At 37.0% G+C, this 21,902-nt stretch overlaps 2 protein-coding genes and 1 pseudogene across 7 annotated transcripts in view; 2 read left to right on the top strand and 1 right to left on the bottom strand.

Moving 5' to 3' along the window:
• Nucleotides 1-7,220: 7,220 nt before the first annotated feature.
• Nucleotides 7,221-8,150, top strand: LOC115433878 (cholesterol 25-hydroxylase-like protein; annotated as a pseudogene).
• A 12-nt stretch (nucleotides 8,151-8,162) lies between these two features.
• Nucleotides 8,163-17,588, bottom strand: cryzl1 (crystallin, zeta (quinone reductase)-like 1). 2 transcript variants are annotated; one of them, XM_030156755.1, is made up of 13 exons: nucleotides 17,365-17,588; nucleotides 16,545-16,622; nucleotides 14,574-14,646; nucleotides 14,437-14,481; nucleotides 14,095-14,163; nucleotides 12,633-12,766; nucleotides 12,441-12,552; nucleotides 11,660-11,680; nucleotides 10,999-11,097; nucleotides 10,795-10,910; nucleotides 9,715-9,820; nucleotides 9,152-9,197; nucleotides 8,163-8,600 (listed from the first exon to the last, which is right to left on the bottom strand). In XM_030156755.1, exons 1-13 carry the CDS (start codon nucleotides 17,428-17,430, stop codon nucleotides 8,504-8,506), a joined length of 1,062 nt encoding a protein of 353 aa, XP_030012615.1. In that variant the 5' UTR covers nucleotides 17,431-17,588; the 3' UTR covers nucleotides 8,163-8,503. The 2 variants fall into 2 exon arrangements, with proteins under 2 accessions (XP_030012615.1, XP_030012616.1); XM_030156756.1 differs by lacking the exon at nucleotides 11,660-11,680.
• A 1,492-nt stretch (nucleotides 17,589-19,080) lies between these two features.
• itsn1 (intersectin 1 (SH3 domain protein)) overlaps nucleotides 19,081-21,902 on the top strand; it is a 73,046-nt gene continuing 70,224 nt past the window's right edge. For all 5 annotated transcript variants that reach the window (XM_030156730.1, XM_030156731.1, XM_030156728.1 and 2 more), the window contains exon 1: nucleotides 19,081-19,245. The gene's annotated coding sequence lies outside the window, so the exon portion shown is untranslated. The remainder of the gene's footprint in view (nucleotides 19,246-21,902) is intronic.

The raw sequence follows: 21,902 nt of genomic DNA, 5'->3' as shown, positions 1-21,902 counted from the left end.
CATCAGTTTTACTTGTCCTTTCAGTATTATTTAGATGAATGGAGTGATTTAACTGAACTGTGCAATAAACCGTGCAATAAACCGTATCCCCTTGTGGGACAAATAAATGCATATCTTATCTGATCTTACTTTGAATGAGTTTTACTTTGGTTTTTGTCTCAGTTTTATGTAAACCTAGTTGATTTTTCCAAATGTCACATAGTTTATCAACAATATTTTGAGTTTTATTAAATAATCTGACAAGGTCTGGCAAACCTGGACAACTAACACCAAAGGTTTGTTTAGATATAATTATCCATGTGCACCATAGCAATCAAATAATATTACAGCAAAACCTGTTTAACTATAATCAGAGTACAAATATTTGAATGATTTCAGTAAAGGAGTGGATAGTTTGAGTTTGATTAAGTAATCTTAAATGGTTTACAGCAGCTTTTTATCACTTTGAGTCCTATTTTAATTGTTATGTAGATGACCTGATTAGTTTTAATTCAGTTTCTCTTCAATATCAGTCTTAGCTTTATCTAAAACTTGCCAGACTATTTAATAAATCTCACTTTTTCATCAGTTTTATTTCTCTTTTCAGTATTATTTGGATGACTTAAGTGATTTTTAACGATTTTACTGTGGTTTATATCTGGGTTTTAAGTAAAACTAATCAATTCTTCCAAATATTTTTCAGTTTATCTTTAATACTTTGAGTTTTACTAAATAATCTGAAAAGGTTTACAAGAGTTTTCATCACTTTTAGTCCTACTTTAATTATTTAGATGAACTGACTAGTTTCAATTCAGTTTTTCTTCAATATCATTTAGTTTCATCTAAAACTTGCCAGATTATTGAATAAATCTCACATTTTCATCAGTTTTACTCCTCTTTTTTAGAACTATTTAGATGAATTGACTAGTTTTAATTCAGTTTCTCTTCAATATCAGTCTTAGGGTTATCTAAAACTTGCCACATTATTTAATAAATGCCACTTGTTCATCAGTTTTACTCGCTTTTTGATTATTATTCAGATGAAATTAGTGGTGTTGGATGAATTTTGCTTAGTGTTATGTAAAACTAATCAATTCTTCCAAATATAACTCAGTTTATCTACGATAGTCTTTATTTCTATTAAATAACCTGACATGGTTTGCATCACTTTTTCATCTTTTAGTCCTACTTTAAAAGGTGGGGTGGGAGATGTTTTCCTGAAGCATTTTTTTTACTATATTGCTTAAAATCCCCTTCACACCTCTGATTACAAACAATTAATTAAATGCTCTAACACAAAAAAAAAAAAAAAGACTTTCATACATTTCCTGATGGAAATGTAACCCGTGTTCTTGCCTCTTGCCAGACTGGTGGACTCGTGGCTAGGTGCAAAAGCAAGAACTAGCTTCCGTTCACTTCATATGTGAATCTGTGTGGCAGTGTTTGGCAACTGATGTCACCACAGACTTTCTGTAGACCTGTATTCAGCTGAGAAGCCCCTCCCACAGTCTGTGTCAGTCCTGTTAAAGCAGTGTTTAAATAGGGTCCTTTAATTGAACAGCTCCATGTGTCTGTGTATGTGATCCCAGGTGAGCTCATTCATTTCATTTAGAGAATTTATATGAAGTTTTTGAGCTTTTTTTTTTTTTTTTTACATTTATTTTAATTGTATTCATTATTTATTATTTTTATTTTTTTAAATTTTTTTTTTATTTTAGTGTAGCTGTATTTTTTCTGCTTTTTTTGTGGAGCCTTAATTCCCCATGTGCTTGCATGTAATGCAAGGCACAGACAATAAAGCTAATTAAGGCTCCACCAAAAAAAAAACCTGAAAGAATACAGCTAAACTAAAATTAAAAATACATAAATTGAAAGAATAAATAATGAATGAAATAACAATTAAAAAAACATAAATATTATGAAGCTCAAAAACTTCACATAAATTCTCTATATGAAATGAATGAGCTCACCTGGGATCACATACACAGACACATGGAGCTATTCAATCAAAGGAGCCTATTTAAATCCTGCTTTAACAGGACTGACACAGACTGTGGGAGGCTTCTCACCTGAATATTTTTTTTTTCCAACTTTATTGAAAACATTTGAGTATACATTACAAACATTTAAACAAACAAGATGTTAAAAGGGAAAAACCATTTAAACAAATAAGTTTAAGAAAATAATGCATAGATTTAAAGACACCAAGTATAATATACAAATAACGGCATAAAAAAGTAAATAAATAAATAAAACTAACAAATCTGACAAATGTAAATAAATAAGTGCAACGGCTTCTCATCTGAATACAGGTCTACAGAAAGTCTGTGGTGACCTCAGTCCACAAACACTGACACACAGATTCCACATATGAAGTGAATGGGAGCTATTTCTTGCTTTAACATCGCACAAGTCCACCAATCCGGCAACAGGCAAGCACACAGGTTACAATTCCTTCAGGAAATGTATGACAGTCTAGTTATCTTTATTATCTGCAGCTGTGCCACACAGACCACATTTGCTGTTACCATGACAACAAGCCTAGTTTAGCATAATCGCTTCATTCCTATGGTCAGACGTAGCCAGGCTTTTATAAATGATTTGGAGTATTTTATGAGTGATTTTGTGAAATTCAGTTCTCCCTAATCATTACTTTAGTCTGGTGGGGTCAATATGATCACAAATTGAGGCTCAAATCAGGGCAATGTGACTTACTGCAGGAATAAAATCTGGGGAAATAAAAACTAATGCAAAGCTAAAATGGTAAAGCAAAGCTCATTTAATGCATGCATCCCTTCCAGCAAAAAGATTTTCCAACTTCGGTTAACACAACAGTCCCAAGATTGTATGAGTGCAGTAAATCGCGGATCTAAAGAAATAATTAGGGAGAATCGGATTTCACAAAATCACTTACAAACGACTACAAATCACCTTTAAAAACTGGCTACGCATGACCATGGAAATGCAGTGACTATGCTAAGCTAAGCTAATAGAAGGGCTGCGAGAACCGAATACACGTTTCTCATGTAAACCTTTATTCGGGTTTAACATTTCCATGTAAACAGAAGAGAAAGTACTTTAGTTCCGGATTAATTTCTTAATTTCGGGACTGGAGACGGTTTCGGAGCCCCAGAGCGGGACCGGAGCCGGGGCGGCGTTGGAGCGCGAGCCAGGACCGAAGCAGGGCGAATTATTGGGCTTGAATTTTCCAAATGTAGCTGCTCGAACCGTTTTTCTAACATCTCCTACCCCACCTTTTAGTGTTATTTAAATGAAATGACAACATTTATGGTCTTACCATGTCCATGCTGGAGAGCTTCTTGTGATTCTTGCGATCAGCCTCTGGACGTTGATGAAAAGAGAACGATAAAAATCTTCCATTGTATTTATGCACAGTCCCGTAACCCTGGAAACAGTAGAATTCCAATGGAATATTTCCAAAGTGCTCGGGCCGACTTGGCTCTGGGCTCCACTTGTGTAGAGCAGTGCGCAGGCGCAGCCTTCTGTGGTTAGGTTACAGTAGTGGTGGAAGTACAGTACAGGCCAAAAGTTTGGACACACCTTCTCATTCTTTGCATTTTCTTTATTTTCATGACTATTTACATTGTAGATTCTCACTGAAGGCATCAAAACTATGAATGAACACATGTGGAATTATGTACTTAACAAAAAAGTGTGAAATAACTGAAAACATCTCTTATATTCTAGTTTCTTCAAAGTAGCCACCCTTAGCTCTGATGACTGTTTTGCACACTCTTGGCATTCTCTTGATGAGCTTCAAGAGGCAGTCACCTGAAATGGTTTCCTAACAGTCTTGAAGAAGTTCCCAGAGATGCCTAGCACTTGTTGGCCCTTTTGCCTTCACTCTGCGGTCCAGCTCACCCCAAACCATCTCGATTGGGTTCAGGTCCGGTGACTGTGGAGGCCAGGTCATCTGGCGCAGCACTCCATCACTCTCCTTCTTGGTCAAATATCCCTCACACAGCCTGGAGGTGTGTTTGGGGTCATTGTCCTGTTGAAACATAAATGATGGTCCAACTAAACACAAAGCGGATGGAATGGCATGTCACTTCAGGATGCTGTGGTAGCCATGCTGCTTCAGGTTGCCTTCAATCTTGAATAAATCCCCAACAGTGTCACCAGCAAAGCACCCCCACACCATCACACCTCCCCCTCCATGCTTCACACTGGGAACCAGGCATGTAGCATCCATCCGTTCACCTTTTCTGCGTCGCACAAAGACACGGCGGTTGGATCCAAAGATCTCAAATTTGGACTCATCAGACCAAAGCACAGATTTCCACTGGTCTAATGTCCATTCCTTGGGTTTCTTGGCCCAAATAAATCTCTTCTGTTTGTTGCCTCTCCTGAGCAGTGGTTTCCTAGCAGCTATTTGACCATGAAGGCCTGATTCACGCAGTCTCCTGTTAACAGTTGTTGTAGAGATGTGTCTGCTGCTAGAGCTCTGTGTGGTATTCATCTGGTCTCTAATCTGAGCTGCTGTTAATTTGCGATTTCTGAGGCTGATGACTCAGATGAACTTATCTTCAGCATCAGAGGTGACTCTTGGTCTTCCTTTCCTGGGGCGGTCCTCATGTGAGCCAGTTTCGTTGGAGCGCTTGATGGTTTTTGCGACTGCACTTGGGGACACATTCAAAGTTTTTGAAATTTTCTAGACTGACTGACCTTCATTTCTTAAAGTAATGATGGCCACTCGTTTGTCTTTACTTAGCTGATTGGTTCTCGCCATAATATGTATTCTAACAGTTGTCCAGTAGGGCTGTCAGCTGTGCATCAACCTGACTTCTGCACAACACAACTGATGGTCCCAACCCCATCAATAAGGCAAGAAATTCCACTAAGTAACCCTGACAAGGCACAGCTATGAAGTGAAAACCATTTCAGGTGACTACCTCTTGATGCTCATCATGAGAATGCCAAGGGTGTGCAAGGCAGTCATCAGAGCTAAGGGTGGCTACTTTGAAGAAACTAGAATATAAGATATGTTTTCAGTTATTTCACACTTTTTTGTTAAGTACATAATTCCACATGTGTTCATTCATAGTTTTGATGCCTTCAGTGAGAATCTACAATGTAAATAGTCATGAAAATAAAGAAAATGCGAAGAATGAGAAGGTGTGTCCAAACTTTTGGCCTGTACTGTACCTGGGTTAAACCAGGACACGTGACACATTTGTTTACTTCTACCACTTAGTACCAACACATTATTATCAACACCAGTCCCTATTTTTGCCGCATTGAAACGTAGATCCCTGTTTATGCTGTTAGATGGGAGTTAGCTAATGTTTTTTTCTAGCTAGGAAATGTTCCATATGGTTCAGTCCACCTCTGTTTGAACTGGACTGAGAGAAGCTGCTGTTGTGTCTGTGCATGTGTTCAGATTAAAGACAAAGTGAGACTGTCCTTATGTGACTGGATAACTGACTAGAGGCCCATTAACTCCTATTGTGTGGGTGTGGTGTGTGTGTGCGTGTGCGTGCATACAGGAACATACAATTAAAAAAAAAAAAAAAAAGAGTCACATTCAGGTAAGAGTGTAGCATCAACTTGTGTAACCTCATGTTCCACAGCAACCAAATATTCTATTACAATGATGTTGTAAGTTGGATAAATGTACCAGTTTATATCTCTTATTAGATATAGAACACATTGTTTGGTTATTTGCCTTTTGGTTAAAGCACAAAGAGAGGGGAGCAGAGACACTTAACATTTACACTGGTCTACAGTTTTTGTTTGTTTTTTTTTTAGAAATTATCTGCCTCAGAGATTAAATGTGTTAAATATTACTTATTTTAATCAGATTAATTGGAAAACAAATGACAAAAGTGCTGGTTTGCTGATGGTTTGATGGTATATGATAAAGTGTTATTCCACATATATATTGGTTTATGTACATACATTTATACAACAGATTTATAAATGTTCCACTGATAGAACCTGTAAAGTGAATGTATTGTCATGTGCAGACAGTGTTTGGAAGTAGATCTGGTAGCTCTGACACTAATATTCCTCTGGAGTTAAACCCATTCTCTCGTAGATTTATATGTTGAGGAGCTGCTGTATCAAAATGGAAGATTGTCTTCCACCAGAAATTAGGGTTAGCGTGTATTTCTTTTATGATTCCAATTCATTCCTCTTTTACTGTGGCTCAGCATTTAAATGACTTTTATCAGATTTGATGGTTTAGTCACAGAGTTTCTCATACCCAACAAATGTTACGCTTTTCTTTCACAAATGTGGGAACGATGGTCCAAAATTGCATTAAAATGTACAAAACAGTGAAATTTTTCTTGCTTGGCTGGTGCTCAGCACCCCTAAACCTCTGATTCTAGAATCACCCCAGTTTTTCTTTGATACACACACAGATGTAAGCTACACATAAAGCATTTCACTAGTATGTTGTATTTCATATAAAAGACATTTAGTAAACCTCCATAAGGAAAATTTAAAAAAAAAAAAATTACTGCATGTCAACAAAATCATTTCACACTACATGAAAATGCTTGTATTTTGTAAAAGCCACTTTTTTTTACCTTTAAAAATGCAGTATATGGATACATTTAATATGTATATTTCTTATGCTCATAAAACATAATGGTTGGAATGGCAGCCATATGGAAAAACAGATGTGTTAGACTGGATGAATCCTGAACAGTCAGATATCACTGGGAAGTCCAGGATGTCCTCTACACAGCACAGCAGGTTGGATCTTTGTAGACAGTTTTGTTTCTAAAATAACCTTTTGTCCGATACAAAGGACAAAATGCACTGCTAGATTTTATATACAGTATGTGCATGTGTTGAAGAGTTCAGTCCATTGATGGCTTTTATAAACATTACACAATTTAATATTAAGTATTATTATCTATGACTACAGCCTCTATTATCTTTGGTAAGCCCTTCTCATTTACAGTGCAGTCTAAGTGTGAGGCATATTTTTTGTTTTTGTATATGACTAAAATCATTTTTCATATGTGCCCACAAGGTGGCACTTGTGATTAAGAGCAAAATCAAACACATTACAAGGAGGCAAGGTTCACAGAAGAGATGATATCACAGTTTGGCTTTTACATACACTGATGGAAAAGCTGCATTCATTGACATATCTGTTATTCTGTAAATTGGTTGTGATTTACATAGAATATATAAAGAATTCATACAGTTTTATAACCTATCTGATCAAACCATGGATAATTATAAATGTATTCCATCTTAGAAACATGGAGGCTGTGCTCGTGGGCTTATTGTGATCATTCCCCAAATTTGTGTCTTCATGTAATTGTCTCTTTGCTTTATAGTGGACCTCTCCTGATTATGTCCAGTGAATTCAGTAGATTAAAAAAAAGAGATGAAATGTGCTTAAGACTCAAACTGTAAAGTTTTCAGATCTCTTAGGTTTTTCTGTTAACGTCTCCATTTTTCCCTGTTTTGTTTTCACTCAGTGTTTATTTGAGCTGCTGTCTTCCTTACTTGTGTCTGGATGTGCTCTGCTCCAGAATAGCTCTGGTACGCCGGTTCAAGATCCAGCCTCAGAGCCAGGTGACATGGCCAGAGGCTCGGAGCTGCCTGCGCAAAATTTTCCACAACCACGCTTGTTTCATTTTCCCTCTTTCTGTCCTGCACTGGTTCTGGAAGCCTCTAGTTTGTCCGAAAATGGCTCCTGTCATGCTCTCTGTGGTTGTGGACGTCCTGGCATGTCTCCTCCTGTTTGACATCCAGTAGTTTTTCTGGCATCTGCTGCATCACAACGTGCCCTGGCTCTACTGTTTCTTCCATAAGGAGCACCACTACTACACAGCGCCCTTCACGTTGACCACACAGGACACAGGGGTTTGGGAGCTGCTGAACCCTGCACTCCTGGACTGTCATCCTCTCACTGACATGCCTTTCTTTGCTGCAAAGATCTTTGTCTGTGGAGGCTCATTCAGGCTATGATGTCCCCTGGTCTCCACATAGACTGGTGCCTTTTGGACTTTGGAGGAGCTCAGCATCAGGACCTCCACCCCCGTAAATTCAGCACATGTATCTGTGTCAAACTTAAAAAAAAAAAAAATAATAATAATCTGTTTTTTTTTTTTATGACTTGGAAGATGATAAAAAAAAAAAAGGTTGTAACGCTCAAAAAAAGAACTTTGACTTGTTTTATTTAACTGAATGTATTAAAAAAAATGCAAGATTATTCACATTTGTGGAATGAATTTGTTTTATCCAGGTTTAAATGAAGTTTTTGAAAAAAAAAAAAAAAGTTGCCGTTCCTGTTTATACTGACTTGATGCTAAATAAACATTCTGTTTCCATATCAGCAGGTTCTTCAAAATGTCACAAGTTGTTTTTCTTGTGTAGTATGAGCAGTAAACTAGAATGAAGCAGTGTGAAGTACACAATAAATAAAATCTAAACCGGCTTAAAATCTGGCTTGTTGTCTCCACATAAACATGACACATCACATCTGAGCCTGTTGCATTGAGGGTAGTTGCTGCTCCCCAGAATGTGAACCCTTTGGTCAGAGCTGAATCACAGCCTTTTTCTTTTGATGACGCTGGACGGTCTCCATGGCAACTGTGGCCTCATAGAGAGGGATGGCCTCCTCAGGCTGTGGTCTGCAAATTATGGCAGAACAGATTCAATTATGGATGCAGCTGCCATATTTTGTAAAAATAAATGAACTCATGGACTTACAGTGACTAATAACTGTTAATATTTATAAAGAACGTTATTACTAAAAGTTGCATTTATGCTTGACACATGCTCTACAGGAACCTTACTTGATTTTACCATGATGTACAAAGAGATATTTTTTATTTTAGTCATTTTCAGCTATGAATATCTGTCTGTTGGATGTCTAAAACTAAATCTATTAAAGATGACAACCCAGACAATGAAGATGATAATACAAGTCCACAGATGATTTATGAGACCAATCGGCACTAAAATGTCACACTGTAAATGTTCCTGGTCAGGTGCTGTTGCTGCTCGATCATGGGCTAGGTTTTCCCAGGTGAGTGAGACATTTGGAGTGTTTTTATATGGCTTCTTCTGACCTCCAGCTGAGTGCATTCCTGTGAACAGCTCTCTGTAAGAGCCTCTTTAGGAGCCATTCATCAAGCATCGGGACACTACATCCAAACTCATCAGTACTTGTGTAACTTACCTGAGTACTCCTGCTGACATCTTCTCCACAATGTCCTTCAAAATATCTGACAGAAGACTGTTAAAGAGCTACACAGGCCTGGAGAACAGTGGACATGTTTGTGATCATGTGCATATCATCTGAAATCAGCTGTAACAGATCATTGCAAAAGAGATAATCACATCATGGACTGGGAAGAGGCTAAGGTCATCCGCTCAGAAAGCAACAAATACCACCGCTGGATAAGGGAGGCCACTGAGATCAGAAAACAGGCCCTGAGGACCATGAACAGTGATGTGGGCTCTTACACCTTATCCCACACCTGGATGCTGTCCTCCACAGGATGCCAGACAGTGGGGCATAATCGTCCCCTATTGTCTGGAGAACCTGGATAAAACAGCTAACAAGAAGTGTCACAGGAAAATCATGTGACCCTTCTGAGGAAGGCTACAGGGGTAGCCGAAACATGTCAAGGTAAAGAAAATCAGCTTTTTTAATCTGTCTGACAAAAAAGAAAACAGAAATCTTTATATGTGCATATCATTGTAAAATGATGACATAGTATATTAACGTATGTAGGATACGGAGGTATCGTCCTTGTTGAGCAGATGAAGCTGTCCAAACTTCAGGGTTCAGGAAAGACACAGAGGCTGATTTTAAGTGCAGTAATCTGCAGTCTGGAGGATCCAACTGAGAAAACACAGACAGAACACACACATAGGTTTAACAGGTAAAACGACTGGATTATTTCCACATCTCATATGTCACTAGTTTGGCTTTTTAATTAAGTGGTGCTGACAACATTAAGACAATACTAGCTCTTTCTTTCTTTCTTTCTTTCTTTCTACACATTCAGGGCTGCAATTGTATTGATCTAATTGCAGAAATGAAAAAGAAAGACAAATGATCTCTGTTCTATGCAGATATTTTTAATTTAATGACACTGAGCGGAAAGTTTGTTTGTATCTTGAAAAAAAAAAAATACACAGAACAAATGATTAATCTCTGCCTTTTCCTTGATGGCCTCAAATTGAAAATATAATATTGTACACAAGAATTTCTGCTTCAGTTAGTGTCTTTTAATTTATTTCAGTTAAGGGCTTTGCAGTGTGGTATTTAGAGGTAACTAGTGGTGATTTTGAACATTGTTGAATTATATTTCATATTTTCTTGTTTAGCAGATATTAGCTCATGGGCAACGTCTGTTCTGAGCAATATAGCAGGGTCACATCCAGTTATTTAGTTCATTTTGACTAATGGTAATAACCTTGTTTTGCATCCCTGGCAATTGATTGGAGTTCATGCAGATGTAGATGCAATGAATCTGACAGGTAGTGTCAAGGTTTATTCCTAAAACAAGAGTAGGATGTGTGGCTGATGAATATTGTTAGAGCTTGAAAAGGAGAAAATCTGTACTGGAAAAGTTGAAGCTAAAATAATTTTCCTTGAAACTCCTGCAAATATAACACAGCCACACCAAACCTTTGGGTCATAATTTATTAGTTTTCAGAGAGTTGATTATAGAACCCTTAAATAAATACTAGAAAGTCCTTTTAATGTAATAAATGTCTGCATCTGACACATTGGTGTTACCAGTTTCATATAATCTTTTAATCAGCATTCATTCATTCATTGATTCATTTATCTCAGCCCTCATCACTCACCTGTAGGTCTTGGTGGGATGTGATCCAGTGCCCGCCCACTCCTAGCACACTGATGATATCATGCTTATGTGGGAGGAGCTTTACATCATCTGGCCCCTCCTCTTCCTGTAGACACACTGGGCATAATCATTACAGTAGATTAGATTATGAGGCAGATAATTATTACAGCCTTATATAATATATGCAGAAATAACTTCAACATACCTCCTGAGTCAATGACTATGTCCACTCCCAGACTCCCTGTTTCCTCTAAAACTACTGGCAGTAGGTCTGATGAGCCGTTATAGACTGGAATTACCCGGGCTACAAACACAACAGGACATCAGGAGTGTCTTTTCAGTTTTAAAGAATACATCCATGTCAACAGTCCGGTTTCTGACACCTTACTCTTATTTGGACCAAAGCCCATTTCTGCCAAAAATTAGTATCGCAACATAATGGGAAAATTTAATAAGTCATTTTGAGAAAACCAGGTCATTATTTCAAGAAACTAACTGTGATTTTGAGATATATTTTTTTAAAACCACAGTGGCCAAAAATGCTTAAATATCCAACAAGATTTTCATTTTCAGTATATAGCTTTAATATTTTACTCATAGGGGCAGCAGGTTTTACATCAGGTCTTTCACTTCATTAAGAATAAAAAATATTTATGTGACAAATGGGGCTTCCTGTGCAAAACGTCTTTACAAAGTAATATTTCGGATCCTGTGACTGACCGCTGCACACTAAAATTATCCTTGTTATGAAACAAAAGAAAAACAGAAGAAAGCAACCCAGTCTAAGCATATATTAATAAATACAGACCAGTATGAAAAGCAAAAGCATTAAGGTAATGGAACTAGAAAGACAGAAAAGGCCTCACCTACTAAAGGATCCTGAACTCCTGAGAAGAAAATCAAAGGCAACAGAAAGGACAGAGGAAATATGAGAAAGAAGGGAAAGAGAGAAATGTTTACAGTACAATAAAGAGTATTTTACATTTAATGGAGTCGGTTTGGAGCTATAATATAATAGTTTTAAAGGGGTCATATTTTGCTAAACCCACTTTTATTAATCTTTGGTACATTTACTTGTGTATTTGGATCCTAACCGTTCAAAAAGCTTGAATTTGAACCCTCCAGATGCTGCAAAGCTATCTTTATATTCATTTTGGCAAAAAATCGAGTGGATTTCTACAACCTGTTTTAATTCCTGCTTAATTTGTTACGTCTATAACTAGTTACGTCACGACATTTGCACATATAGGGTCAAGACTTCCAACGAACATTTCTCCGAGTACGCCATAATTGTTTATCAGCAGTAGTGGTTGTAGTCCACACTGAAAATATGTCCAAACTTTGAGCCGATTACCTAAAACGTTCAGTTGTTGGTTGAACAGGACAGAGCAGCGCAGCCAACAACCTGGAGGGGGTGGGGCGTGAAGTGGCTCATTTGCATTTAAAGGGCCAGCACTCAAAACGATCTTTCTGGTGTCATTGCTCAGAAATAGGGTTGAAAATGGACCTGTGGAGCTTCATTAATGAAGAATTCAGACCCAAGCATAGCATTTACAGTTTATGCAGACCACAGGGAAATGTTTTAAAATGTATAATTTCACTTTAAAAAAAGCAAAATATCACTCCTTTAATAACGGCACTACTGACCTACACTAGGTCGAAGCTGCTCCAAGAATGTGTGTTTTTGTGGCGAGTGTGACGTCGTCAGAACCTTCACTCCATGGTAACACGCCAGCTGGATGCACATCAGGCCGAAGGACTGTGGAAGAGAGACAGAGAGAGAACACAGCTCAAGACACAGCTATAAACAACCTGACAGGCCAACTTTAATTCACATACACTAGCTCCATCCATGACCAGGAGCGTGTGTCCAGCTGCCATGTGCGCCTGGGTGTGCAGAGCGGTGTATGCACAGAGGCCGTCACGCAGCGCTCCAGCGACGCACACTGAGCTCAGCTTCTCAGGCTTCTGAACTAGAGGAAAAAACAGCAACATACACATTGTAATGTAAGCTTCATAGGATTTAATAATGTCCAAAGAGCAGTTTGTTCCATTAAGACAAAAGGCTGATTTCTGTATAAGTGAAAACCTACAAGCATAGCATCATCTATTTTATTCTTTGACCAGACTTTACTGGTCATAAGGACAAGTAGCCTGTAGACTAGGGTTGGATACTGAGCTTTATCCAAAACTGGTATTAAAACATAACATTATTGGTGCCTAAACACAACCTAAGCAGATTTTTAAAAGTACAAAATAATGAGCAATGAGAAACTGAAACTGAGTAATATATAACTGTTGACAGTTTTGTTTTTTTTAAAAATTTATTTAACCTTTATTTTGCCAGGTGGATCGATTGAGAACCAGTTCTCATTTACAATGGTGACCTGGCCAAGAGGCAGCATAGTAGGTAGATAAAACAGAAAAAAACAAAACAAAGAACCAAGTTACAAAGTCACATATCGTCGGCTTCCTGATAAAACCTGCTATGTGACTTTTGGCAAATTTTACAGGAGAAACAAAAAACTGTTTATATAACAGGAAACTGTGAAATATGACAAAAAATATCTGTTCCTTTAATGTTGGTACTTATGATGGAACATAAACAACTTTCACAGGAGACTGAAATTTGAAGCTATAAGAGAGATGGCAGGTTTTTATTCCCAACCAAAAATGTCACTTAGCAGGTTTTATCAGGAAGCTGACGATATCAAGCTGTAATAGTGCTAAAAGAGAATATTATTTACAGTATTGATGGAAATATATTTTTAAAAGGAGTAGTTATTAGCAGTGAGACTATAATAACAGATATACAGATATATATGGGGATGTATTAAAAAAACAAAAAGGCTAAAAGCAAGTGCAATGATCCTGTAAGTAATGGAGAGTTTTTAAAGGAGGAAAGCAGAATGAAAGAGCAATTATACCATAAGAGTTACATTAAATGTTTGACTTATTTGAGAAAGGGACTTGTACTCAATCCGCCGTACATTATATTACAAAGAGCTGACACCACTTCTTTTTCTTTTCAAATATAGCAAATATACGGCAAGTGATGGTCTGCTGTTGGCCCCTTGCCCTGCCTGCCTTCATTTGAAACCAAACAATTATGGGGAAATTTCTTCCAATTTCACAATTTTAGACAGAGATGGAAAAAGAAATGACTTCAACTGTTAGAAAAGAACATCATCATGTTAATTTTGTGCATGTGTACGAAGAAACTTCCATTAAACATAAATGGACGTGCTCGAAGTTCAAATGCCAGTTCACAACTTGTATTTGCTGAACTTGTGCGTGTTACCTAAATAGTGTTCATCTATATCAATGGTGTCACACAGTCCAGATGAGGGGGAGTCCAGTGGAAGAATACCTGGAGACACAACAACATTCATACAAAAATGACACTGGTGGAATGCATATTGTCTTATAAGTAAATACAATATAGATATCATTTAGCCTATATACTGTGATAAAACATAAGTTATATTTTGCCCAGAAGCACACAATTTCACACCTTTTTTTTCTTTTTTCTTCTATGATGTGAAATTGGAAAATTCTAATCATGCCTCTATCCTCTATAAACATCTACTGTCACTGTCAGAGTCAGATAACATCTCCTGTGTTAGATGAAGACATCACCTACCAACAACCTCATCCTCAGGTTGGAAAAACGAAACTTTGGATCCCACTGCAAACAAAGACAAACACTTGAGTTACAATGGTCTACATACATGTTCATGGATCTTGTACGGAAAAAAAAAGCGTCCATATATTCACAACCTTGCAGGACGACCCCAGCCACTTCTCGGCCGACGGGTATTAAATCTCTCTGGATCCCTACATCTTCTAGTAACTACAGTGCAGGACAGAAGAGGAGAGGATGTTAGCAGATCACTACAGTCACACAGAAGGTGATGCAGTTAACAGGATCATTTCAGTTCAAGTCAGATTACACAGGTCTACAAGGAAAATGCTTCCAGAATAAAAGTAATGAAATTTTACCACATGAGAGTCACTGATAAAGAAAAATCAAGTCAAAAATGCTGGTTGGCTGAACTTTCCAAGACACAGCCTTGGGTCAAAATGTGAAACTCAAGAATTAACGAGAGAATGGGTTTGACTCAAAAGGAATATTTGTGTCAGAGCTACAAGATCTACTTCAAAACACTGTCTGCACATTAGAATACATTCACTTTACAGGTTCTATTTAGTGGAAGATTTATAAAACTATTATATAAATGTACATAAACCAATATATATGTGTAAAAACACTTAATCATATACCTTGAAAACATCAGCAAACCGGCACTTTTGTCATTTATTTTCCAATTAATCTTATTAAAATACGTAACATTTAGCACATTTAATGTCTGAAGCAAATCATTTCTAAAAAATTGTAGACCAGTGTTATTGGAATTAAAATTAAGAAACAAACCTGAAGCGATAATATGTAGCATTATAAGAGTATCTGTTATACAAGGCTGAAATTACAACATAAATGAAAACTGCATCCAACAAGATTGTGAGTGCCTTGGAAATGCATATTCTCTCTCTCTCTCTTTTTTTTTTTACTTTTTGCAGATGTATTGCATTTAGTATTAGTATTTTTGTGTCTCCGTAAAGTCTCGCTGCAATACACTGCTTATAAAGCATGAATAAAGAATTCACGACCGCTTCTATTAGACTCCTGAGTACTGTAAAACGACAAGCCACTATTTCTCTACCTTGCTTTTGGATAACAGCTTCTTCATGAGTTTCTTTCAGTTTGCTTTATATAACTTGGAAAATCCAGAATATCCTCTTCATCTTATTCTGACAAATCAGAAGAGCTGCTACAGTGAGCGACTCACTTCGTTAAGATGCAAAAATGAGAGATATACAAGATCTGTCATGCCCACTGCCATCAGAGTTCACAACATCTCAGTGCGATTATTCATTCTGTTTTTATTTCATTTTCACCTTGTATATATCCTATACTGCCTGTATGTCCTTAAATGTTGCATATATTTCTTTTATCTGGAGAACAGAGTTGGCTTTTGGCATATTTCAGTATTTCTTTGTATTTTTTTTGTATATTGTCAATAGTTTTCAGTATACATTTTCAGTCTCTTTGCACTTCAAGTGTTTTTGCTGCTAAATAAGAAACACAGCTGCTAAACTGATTTTCATTGTTGCTGTAACAGTGACAATAAATCAGAATCAGCTTTATTGGCCAAGTATGTGCACACATACAAGGAATTTGGCTTGCTCACGGCGTACAATTTCAACATGAACCCTAACACACTTAAACAAAGAACTAATATAAAAAACAAGCATTCGACTAGAGATGAGGACAACAATGGGTTGAGATTTACAGTGGATTTGTAATATGTACAGAGTGCAAATTGGAGTTTTATACAGTCAGTGGATGTGTACAGGGATCCGGTCTATTAAAAACACATGTTTAAGTGTCTATTATTATAGTGCAAATTAGTCAGTTTTATACAGAGTGCAAATATGAGTTTGTGAGTGAGTGAATTGGAGTCGGGGGATACTGACACTGGATGGCTCATGAAGTGTTCATCAGAGTGACAGCCTGAGGGAAGAAATGTTCTTAGATCTATTCTGTTCTGTTCCATTCTATTTTATCACTATTTAACTTTTAACACCATTTTATTTTAACATCTCAGTCCAATAATTCATTCATTCTTTCTTTTAATTTAGCAATTTTCCCTCAGGGGATCAATAAAGTTCATCTGTATGTGGTGTTACCTTGAGGTCCAGTGGGCTCAGTCCACATGCTTTCACCTGAACCCGGACCTGGTGGTTGCCTAAATCCTCTGGGAGAGTCTACAAAAGATGCATACATAGACAAACACATTATCCAATCCAATCCAACTTTATTTGTAAAGCACTTTAAAACAACTGCAGTGGACCAAAGTGCTGTACAGAAGAATAATTAAACCAAAATAGGAGAATAAAATACAGAATAGATTTAAAGACATAGAAACTGTACAAAAAAGAAAAAAGTGTTACACAGAAGACTAAATAAAACCCAAATAAAAAGAACAAAATACAAGAATAGATTAAAAAGCCATAAAATTATAAATAAATAAATAAAATAGATAAATAAGGACAATACACCACTACCGAATAAAAACAACTGAATAAAAATAGTACCTTCAAACATCTCACATGGTTTCAAAAGCCAAGGAGAAAAAATTAGTTTTAAGAAGGGATTTAAAAACAGACAGAGAGGAGGCCTGTCTGATGTGGAGAGGCAGATCGTTCCATAATTTAGCACATTTAGCAGCATTTAGAAACAGAAGAACACACAGGAGATCCTTGCATTTCTGTGTTTTTGCTGTCTGTCTGTCTGTCTGTCTGTCCGTCTTGCTGTCTGCTGCTCATTTGTGTCTGCAGGTGGAGCCAGTGACTCACATAGAAAACACAGACACACATCTGTGCTTTTTCTGACATGGAGCTACAATGGCCCATGATGTAGTGAAATGTATGACAACAGCTGGTCGTATGTCCTTCACATGCAAATATAGAGTTAAAAAAAACTAAACATAATCGCAAATAAACTCACCGTTTCCTGAATAACGAACTTGGGCTCGGCTTCACTTCCACCCGGTTTACAATACAAGCCTTTCATGATACAACACGTTCAATATACTGAGCAACAAACAAACAAAGCCTCTCAAAAAAGTCAAAAAGTCACTCGTCTATCACCTATGTGGACATTTTCTACAAGATAATTCTTTACTGAGCTCCTCCAGTTGATGCAGAACTGACAGCCTCAAGTCAGCTGACCCGTTTGTCTTCTTCTGTGGTATTATTGTGGGAGGCGGTTCCAATATCACCACCTACAGGACACATACTCAGACCCATAGAAAAATAGCAGGATTTTACACAAAACGGCATTTACGCTGCTTTTTTTTTTTTTTTTTTTTTTTTTTTTTTTTTTTTTTTTATTAACCAACTCAGCTGCAATAATTAGCCGACCTGCAAATCTTTCAATCAGAGGATTTACACGAGTATTTACATAGTTACATAAAATACAGTTTGTGCAGTGGTTTCACAGTTTTACAGCTTTAATTCGAAGTGTAGGCCTGTGTATTCAATACAGAAATGCATTCACTTTTAACTGACATTCATTTCATCACCCATAGACTTTCTCTGTTAAATTGGATGTAAGTATAGTGGTGAATGAATAGGCTAATGCCCCTGTGATCATCCTATGTCTACTTGTTTTTTGTATGTTTGTTTGTTTGTTTTGATGATGTCTATGTCATCTTTATATATATAGATTTTTTTTATTTATAGTGACTGAGTGCTGTATCAGTGTTGGCTGTTTTTTGTCTTGTTCTGTCACCTGCCTAGGGACTGCAGATGAAAAGTAATTATTTTTGCTAATTCTGGCATACTTACGTGGGTGTATTTTTTTATACAACAGTGTTCATAAATATGCATAAACCAATAAAATAAATAAAATAAAGTGTCTGTGTATGTACTATGGAAGTATATCACTCAGCTTTTCAAATGTTATTTTTATTTTTACATTTATTGAAAAAAATTCGGACTTAAATCTTGATAACAAAGGCAGTATCAATAAACTAAAGGGGACACACAAGGGGGCATAATGTTTAAAAGTTTACATAAGTTAGTGCTACTGGTTAGTATTAATTGAAAGTCGTTAAATGTCGCAGTATGTATGAAAATATATTTCATTTTATGAATCTTAAACAAATAAGATGATTAATGATGTTGTTGATTGCTGGTTATTGGGATGGTTGAAAGTTAGTAAGAGTTCTTACATTCATATACATATATTTTTAAAGATTCAGCAAATAATTTAGCTGCTAATGAACCGAATAAATACGGCATTCTAGTATATTAGAACAGAAGGACTATTGTGATCCACATCATCTAGTAATATATCTACATGTAATGTAACATTATCTCACTAGAGATATTGATTTTTCTACAGGAAGACGATATCTATAAAAAGTTCAGCATAAAGCGGCTTATTCATGATTTAACAAAAATCATTCCCCGCCTATTTTTCTGGTGGTATTGTCCACTCCTGTCACCTTGATCAGAGTTGACCAATACTGGCAAAAATCCTTGCTGTGGGCAGTATTTTGATAAATAAAGCGCAGCCGGTAGGACCACTAATCCCTTTAATTTTCCACGTCCGTGAGATTGAAGCGAGTGATGGACGTATTCTCTTCCCGCGAGATTTCAACATGACCATATTATTGATATAACATCTCGCGATATGTCAGCTTCGTTACCCCATTTTCCAACTGCTCCTCAGTCGGTCGGGATTTCAGAACACGGGAGAATCACCGGAAAGGGTTTTGTGGTTAAACGGCACTATTTGGGAGGAGATACTACATTATATGGTTACATAAACGCACAAAGAGGTATCCTGTCAAAAATTTTACCATGGAAATTGAACTATGAGGTAAGAGCACAGTGTAGTATATGTGATGTGAAAGAATGTCCCTGAGCGGGCTGACGTTAGCTTCTCACTGCTTAGCCTGCTTGCTAGCAGCATTGATGTAGCCTATGCGTTAGTGGGGCTAGTTGTTTATTTCTCCCGGTGTAGCATGCTCAGGTCAATCTTCAAGTGTGTTATTAAGTTGTCTCGGGATGTCTGATGTTTGACAGTGTAACATGACCAGAGCGACAAGATAATGAAACACGATGTGAGTCTAGTCACTTCTGAGTATTAGCCACTGTGCTAATGTTAAATCACTGCATCTGCACTGGCTGCCTGTGACCTAATGTTAACATTGACTGCTGTTATTTTGACAGCTGTGTTTAATTTCACCGAATAACCTGAGACTATAATGATTAACAGACGAGGGTGTTTACAGTGTTCGGGCTGTCAGCGGATCTCACTTCAGAGGTTTTCTTAATTAACATATCGTTTGTGTAGAGTAAAAGTAGCCTGATGTTAGTTACAGCTGTCCATTCACCTGCCTTTCTGTTTAACGCGCCCCATCATCTGCGTAAAAGTGTGTGTTATGTGGTAATATCAGCCTAACAACTTGCCCAGGGCGAGTTCAAGGAAGTGATGCAGGAAGTGAATATGGATAGTCATACAGTCTGTTGTATGCGCTGTTTCCTGGGAAGCTGACATTCATCTGGCATTTAAGGGATGTAACGTCAGCGTTTGGTTTGATAAAACTTACCGAGGTCCATCAGTGGGGTTGCTATGGTAACAGAGAAGCCGGCAGGATCTTTTGATTGTAAGAGGACTGCAGAAGAAAAAAAAAAACGGTCTGTTTCTTATTTTATTCCATGCAGACCTTATTTGTATCCGGAAACTAAAACAGAATGCATTACCCAGAAACATATCTATGCATCTGTGGGATAACCTGTACTCTTACTGAGACCCAGTTGCATGTTTTTTTTATTTGTGACAGTATCTTGTAGTTGATGCAATGTACACAGTAGGGGTGGGTGATATAATGAGCATTTTTAATCCTATGAGTGTCATTTTATCTCAAAACACAATAATGGTGAATTATATACCACAGTAATTGTTCTCTAAACTTTTCCACATTTGTTTACTTCATGCAAACTTCCTGTCTGCAGTCTAGTGGAAGAACACAGGATTCTTGGATATCTAAAACTATTTAGATAAATTAGCTTATGTGATGTGCCACGCAGCAGCATAAACACTGAAATTAGGAACTTTTCTACCATCACATGACGTACTTCACCATATCACGTTGATAGAATTCCACGCTGCATTTCTGAAGCAAATATTTCAGGATAATCTCTTGTTCTGATGTTGGATGTGACATAGTTATGTTTACACTGAGGGTTCAAGGACATGTCCCCAGCACTTTCTGAAAGTACAGGAAACCTTTTGAAAGGTCCAGTCATCTCCCTGTCACTTTAACATTTAATTTGTTTAAAATGTTCTAAAAAGTAGCTTACACCAATTAATGATACGTACTGAGAATACTTTGAGTTCATTTAGTTATTTCCACAATAAGAAAACATCCAGTGCAGTGTAAACATAGAAATAATAAATATTCATTGTCCAAAAAACAAATGAACATAAGATAAGCAAAAAGCTCCAGCTACCCAACTGATTTTTTTACAGTTTGTGATGCTGTAGTTGTTTGATTGACATGATGGTGTTGCAGCTTTGGAAGTTGTGAATATGGATAAATTTTACTTGTATGGTCAGCGTTGTTGTGTGTTTTATATTACTTCCAACTCTGTTTTTGCCTTGTCCATGCACTCTTGATGTGCTGCATTACCCACCCTGATTATCAACCCCAATCTCATACCCATCCATCTATCACATTGCTTTAAATCACATATGCTGACTCAGCATTTATAAAAGGCTTTTCATCTGAGCTCCAATGTCCCCACCCTTTATAAAACACAAAGTGATGCCCTTTGGTCAAGGGGCTCATTATCATATATTTACTGCTGAAAAATTACAAATATAGTCATTGCTGTTCTTGTGGAAAGTTTGTGGAAAAATTAAGCCCTCTTATAATTAGTAAAATAAGTACAGTTCAAGGTCAGTAAGTTCTTCTGGATTCAGCTGGGTGACTTTGCAGTACTGCTACAAATGAGCCATAAATCAGAACTGCATAATAGAAAAGTTTCTAACAAATCCATTGACCTTTGCTTCAGTATTTTCAAGTGTTTTAAAAAAAATCTAACAGATTCAGAGGCACTTATCGCACAGTATTATCTCAAAACAATGAACAGTCAGTCAAACTTGCTGGATAGGTAGGCTTGTTGTTTATTGGATAGAGTTTTTATAATGAGTTATTGCATGATTAGATCTTCATAGTCCAACCATAACCTTGAAATCAACATGTCTCCCATGTAAATGTCTTTACATTTGACTGATTAAGTCATTTTTAACCTGTAACTTAGAGGTCACAGAGGTAATATAAGCCATGATCCACAAAGACCCCCCCCACTCCCCTCTAGATAATTTTTTACTAATTCGGTGACCTGCTCTGCCTGCTTGACTTTAATGCTTAACATTAAGGTATATTATACATTGTCAGTTTTACCACTGCTAACCTCATTATTTTTAATTGATAAAGTTAATAGTCCAAAGGCCCTCAATACTTTAGT

This window comes from Sphaeramia orbicularis, chromosome 15, assembly GCF_902148855.1.
Source record: "Sphaeramia orbicularis chromosome 15, fSphaOr1.1, whole genome shotgun sequence".
In the NCBI taxonomy this organism is placed as follows: Eukaryota; Metazoa; Chordata; class Actinopteri; order Kurtiformes; family Apogonidae; genus Sphaeramia; species Sphaeramia orbicularis.
The sequence above is the reverse complement of the archived record's forward strand: the minus strand, read 5'-3'. Positions and strand labels throughout refer to the sequence as shown.